Source organism: Mus caroli, chromosome 7, assembly GCF_900094665.2.
Source record: "Mus caroli chromosome 7, CAROLI_EIJ_v1.1, whole genome shotgun sequence".
Lineage (NCBI taxonomy): Eukaryota > Metazoa > Chordata > Mammalia > Rodentia > Muridae > Mus > Mus caroli.
The window spans coordinates 136,064,512-136,069,915 of record NC_034576.1 but is presented as its reverse complement, the minus strand read 5'-3'; the positions used below and the strand labels follow the sequence as shown (position 1 = coordinate 136,069,915).

The 5,404-nt window shown below is 46.6% G+C and overlaps 1 protein-coding gene across 2 annotated transcripts in view; it reads right to left on the bottom strand.

Moving 5' to 3' along the window:
* Fank1 (fibronectin type III and ankyrin repeat domains 1) overlaps positions 1-5,404 on the bottom strand; it is a 108,116-nt gene that overhangs the window by 2,997 nt on the left and 99,715 nt on the right. For both annotated transcript variants that reach the window (XM_021166203.1, XM_021166205.2), the window contains exon 7: positions 1,628-1,793. In XM_021166203.1, coding sequence (XP_021021862.1) covers positions 1,628-1,793 — 166 coding nt within the window. The remainder of the gene's footprint in view (positions 1-1,627; positions 1,794-5,404) is intronic.

Sequence of the window (5,404 nt, the reverse complement as noted above, 5' to 3'; positions counted from 1 at the left end):
GTTCTCCATGTTCAGATGTATGCGGGAGGCTGGGGGGTTCTCCATGTTCAGATGTATGCGGGAGGCTGGGGGGTTCTCCATGTTCAGATGTATGAGAGTGATGGATCCTCTCCATCCCATCGCTCCTTCTCAGAAATGGCCAACTATGAGCAGCATTTGAATAACAATAAGATAACCACCTGCCTTAACAAGAGAGTCTCCAAAGCACCCACACACATTTCCTGTCTGGTCCTGGGGGTGAGGTGTGGGTATGAGTCTCTATTCCTCATTCAAAAGTGACCAGTCCCACCTCAGGGGTCACCTAGCCCAGCAACTATACAAAAGCTCCCTGTTAATGGTTAATGGTTTCATGTCCCCCTCAGCATGAAATTCTTACACCTTGGAAGAGGGGGATAGTTCTGCCTGGTTCTTAATCTTTCCCATTGTCTTCCAAAATGCCAGGTCAGCAACCTGCAACAGCATGGAGGCTGGGCTGCTGTCCTCCGTTCCCACTAGCCAGCTGTATTCATAGCTGTCTCCAGAGGACTCATGCATTCAGGTCTGTCCTCTACAAATGCCTCCTGGGCTACAGTAAAAGGTGGGATTTAACCCATATGGTTGGTTACCTGAAGGTAACAGGATTGTATACCTGAAGCCCAGAACACCCCCACTTCAAAATTCCAGAACTTGAATGTTTCTATCAGAGGACCTGCCTGCCTAAGAACCCCTTTCCTTTCCCAGAACCCCTCAGCTTGTTATCACTACAGACTCAAGTAAAGTATACAGGGAATTGTGGTCACCCTGCCACATAGAGCTCTCTCACTGAGACCAGCGTTCTGACTGCTTGCAAATGTCTCTCAGGCCTAAAGAAACAAGGGATGCGGTAACTGGAATTCTCTTACTTCCCAGGATTTTTCCTTGGGGGTAAATCTGCTTTTTGATTGCAATGGCAGGAGCCAGTGAGAGCTGGGGCAGGAGGCCTGCTTTCCCATGCTTACACCTGAGATGGACTAGACAAATCTACTGACATCTTCTGGGAAATGAGACTTTCCCAGGCTTGGAGTTCAAGGCCATTGATTCAACTTTCCAGGGCTTCCCACCTGTAATCACACCCATCACAACAACCTCTGGCCTCTACACATACATCTGTGAACACACCCATATAAACATGTATACATCACACATGTGTGCAGAGGGAGAAAGACAGAGAGACAGAAAGAGAGAGAGAGCCCACGAATAAAAAGAACCTAACTTTGAAAGCTACTAGACCTGTGCACATCTCTGCCTCTCCTGCATGTAGCAGAGGCTTAGTAAGGCTTCAGCAACCAACTAAATAGACACCAGCAGTGACTGGAGGTACAGAGCAGCAGCACAGACACGTGGGGTCAGTTCTGAGCTCCACCCACTTCCTTTGCTTCCACTTTCTTTGCTTGAGATGAAGCCTGGCTGTCACCATAGTTCCCCAGGGATCCTCCAAGGCCTTTCAAGCTCCTGAGCTGGAGACTCCTGGCTGGCTTTTCTCAGAGCAAGTGACCAGGTCAGCCAGCCTGCCCGCCCACCCGCCCGTCTGCCTGCCTCCAGATCCCAGAAGACGGTTTCAAGTTCTGACTAGTGTGGTGTGGTTAACCAGGAAGCAAGGAGGCCATACCTCACAACCGTCCTTTATCATCCAGTCAATCACAGAGCAATGGCCTCCATCTGCAGCCCAGTGCAGAGCTGTGCAGCCTCCGAGGTCTCGAGCCTCCCAAGAAGCTCCGTGTCTCCGGAGGTATTTGACAACATCTAGGTGCCCCGCGTAGCATGCAAGCATGAGACTGCAACATAAAGAGGAAGCAGACGCCACTGTAGGCCCCACCGCCGACCTCGGGTCCAGATTCCATCCACCCACAGTAAACCACAAACTTGTCATCTGCTTGGAAAAAAAAAAAAACAAAACAACTTTATTCACATAAAATGTACACAAGCCCATCAACTGATAGGTAAAATGTCAAATCCATGCAATGAAATGCCGGGTCAGCCATGAAAGGGAAGTCGTCTGTAGTCTGAAAAATCTTAAAACAATATGATCAATAAAAGATGCCAGGCATAAAGAGTCATAGCACATGATCCATTTACATGAATCATCTGGGAGAGGCTAACGAGGAAGCCACAGAAGTAGGCTGCTAGCTGTCCAGGGCTAAGAAGGGAGAGGGGATATATTCTGTATATTTCTAGAGTCATGAAACTGGCCCCCATGGTGGTGATGGGTGAGCAACTGTCTGAATGTATTTTAAAGCAGTGCATTTTATGGTGTGTGGATAATGTTTTAATCTTGAAAAATAAGTACTGGGGCTGGCAAGATGGCCCAGCAGGGAAAACATAATGACCTGAGTTCAACCCCAGAGGCCACGCTGTGAAAGGAGAGAAGAGACTTCTGCAAGCTGTCCTCTGACCCCCACGTGAGAACCACAGCACGTGTGCACTGATAGATACATACATATGCACATACGAACACACACAAAATATAAAGGTGCTTTGAAAATGAATATTGGCTACAAGTGAGTATAAATTATTGGATTTTAAAATATCCACAAAATCTAGATTATATACAAAATGGAGTCAGACTGTCAGCATTCATTATTAAACCAGTCCTTGCTCTAAAACAAGATTGCTCAATTATTGCCACTCTCCTTTAGAGAGCAAAGTCTGGTTGGTCCATTCCAGCTGCTGGGAAGTTCCTCCTTGTAGACTGTCAATCAATATGGAATCACACACTTCTTTTGTGCACCTCATAATTGGTTAACTGGGATGGGCAGGGACCACGCCTGGGTAGTTTTAAGATGTTAGTGGGAACTGATGTAGCCACAGCATATGAATTTATTACCCTATAGATTATTTTCTAGTTGCCATGAGGAAAATAAAACTTTACAGAGATCTCACTATCCCCACCACCATCAGAGTCCAGCCTGGAATGGCCACCAGTAGAGACCTCCACAGCAGAGCCAGAAAAAAACAACACAAGCTCTCAAGGTTCCTAATGAAGATGGCACCCTTTAATAGCCTTACCATGAAAACATGTTTACTGGAAATACAGGGTTAGGTGAGCAAGCCAGATGCTACCCTGCTCCTGGGGAAGGTAAGAGAGAGGAACCCAGAACACAGCATGCTGGGAGTTCACTCAGATGTCACTGCTAGGAGGAGGGGAAGGGAAGGAGAATGGAAGAGAGACTGAAGGGAGAATGGAGAGAAACATGGAGTGGAGGGAGAGAGGGGGAGATGGGGCAAGGACAAAGAAGGAGAGAACTGAGAGGGGACAGGTCCTCAACAAAGAAAAGGACGCCCAAGAGGCAGAAGCACCAGGCACAGTGTGGGAGCACACACTGCATCGAGGACTTGCCTAGCCCCCACCACAAAGTGACATCAGAAGGACAAGCAGGAGACTGAGTGCCAATAACACCAGAGAACCGGGGAGGTATACCCGAGTGTGTGGTGGCAGCTTGGCCACGATGATGACCTTGCCTTCAGGAGTGCACACCGAAGGTGACTGTGGAGCACACGGGGGTATGTGGGGAAGGGGTGTACAATAGGACAAATGGGTGCACCCGCTAGGGCTGGGTAGAGCATGGACAGACACCCTCCGTGTTACTCTTCCATCATTTCTAAATGTTTAGAAGATCAACTCAGTAGGAGAGAGCAGCCCCTAAGTGGCCACACAAGGACACTGGGACTACTCCAATCCCCTATCACCCTAATATGCCCTGACTGCAAAGTCTTAATTGCACTTCTGGCCACTTCCTGGGCCTAGAATGGAATCCCTGTGAGTGGCCATGGCCTGTCTGAGCTTTGTATTAGCACAAACTCATTGCCCTCTCCTTCCCCTCCCAGCTCCTGCCACCACCACCAACCTCCCCACCCTCGTGTTTTTCCTCACATAAAATGGGAGAAATAAATGTTCAAATTTTTACTGACACACAGCAAACACTTCACTGAGAAGGACCCCAGCCATCAGCGCTTAGCCCATGTATATTCCCAAATTTTGTGCATTGTGTCATGCCTCTAGTGATTCTGTCTGGAAATGTCCATTTTATTCCACTTTCATCATCTTAATTTCTAAATATATAGGTGGTATTTTATACAGCAAGACTAATTGCACTTCATGTGAACTAGTGAACGCTGTCTCTTGTACCCCGTCTTTGTGTGACTTGAGGATGTGCACATGGGTGGCCTGCTCCCTGCACACTCCTCGGTGCTCCCTTAGACAGCCCCTAACTCTGCGCCCTCTCCTTGGTTAGTGCCTCCCCACTTTTGTGCCCTGAGCATTACAGCTCAGATGAGGACTTCCCACCTCCTAATGTCCTTCATGACCTCTGACACTTAGTCCCCCATGCACTTGGCATGAGCTTTGCTGTTTGCTGGGATCTTTGGTTTTTTTTTCTAATAGCCTATTTCTAGTACCTTCTCCATGGCATTGTGGCGCCTCTGCCACCATATTAAGTTCTGTCTATCCTGTTTATCTGTTTCCAATCTCGTATACAGTACCACCTCTCTAATTAGTTTAACTCTTAAGGCATTTTAATATCTGTCCCCATAGTCTTTGACAGAGTTTTAGTGTCTATTACCGTCTATTTGTTCTCTCAGATAAATTACAATCGTTTTGGCGGGTTCCCTAGAATAATTCCATTTGAGGCTACATTCAATCTATATGCTAATTTGAGAAGAGTGAGAAATGGCGCCACAGTCTTACCATTCTAAAGTACGGCACTTAGCTTGATTTTTTAAATCTTTGGACCTCTCAGTACAGTTCTGTGGATGTATGGTTCCATCGGGTTTCTTGCCTTTGGGAATTTATTCTACTCTATGTTTAGATATTAACCAGTTAGTACCATTTTTTTTAATAGCCTCAATATTTAGCTCTGGCTGGCCTAGAACTCACAGAGATTCTCCTGCCTCTGCCACCCCAAGTGCTGAGATGAAAGGTTTTCAGATTAGATAGTTTAATCATCCTGTATCGGCCACATCAGTAAACCTCCTTACTAAGTTTCCAGTCTTTGGTGGTTGTCTTTCTTGAATTCTGCGGGCAAGGAGGAATCCCACCTGTATCTCCTAAAATACTATCCAGTCATGAGATAAAATATAAGGTACATTCACAGAGAGCCAGGCCCCGTGTCTCACACGGCAATGTATTTACCCATCGATTGTCCACAATAACCCCATGGTTGCACAAGGAAGCCTACTGAGGTAGCTAGCTATGCAGGGTGTCATACTGTGTCCTTGAGGGACTGGGGTTTGACACCATGCTCTCTGCTGTCTGTGCTCCTCACTGCACCCCAGGTCCCAGCTCTTTGTAAACTCAGAAAGATTTACCAGTCCTAAGAAATGACATTGGAGAACTGTCTGATATATATATATATATATATATATATATATATATATATATATATATATA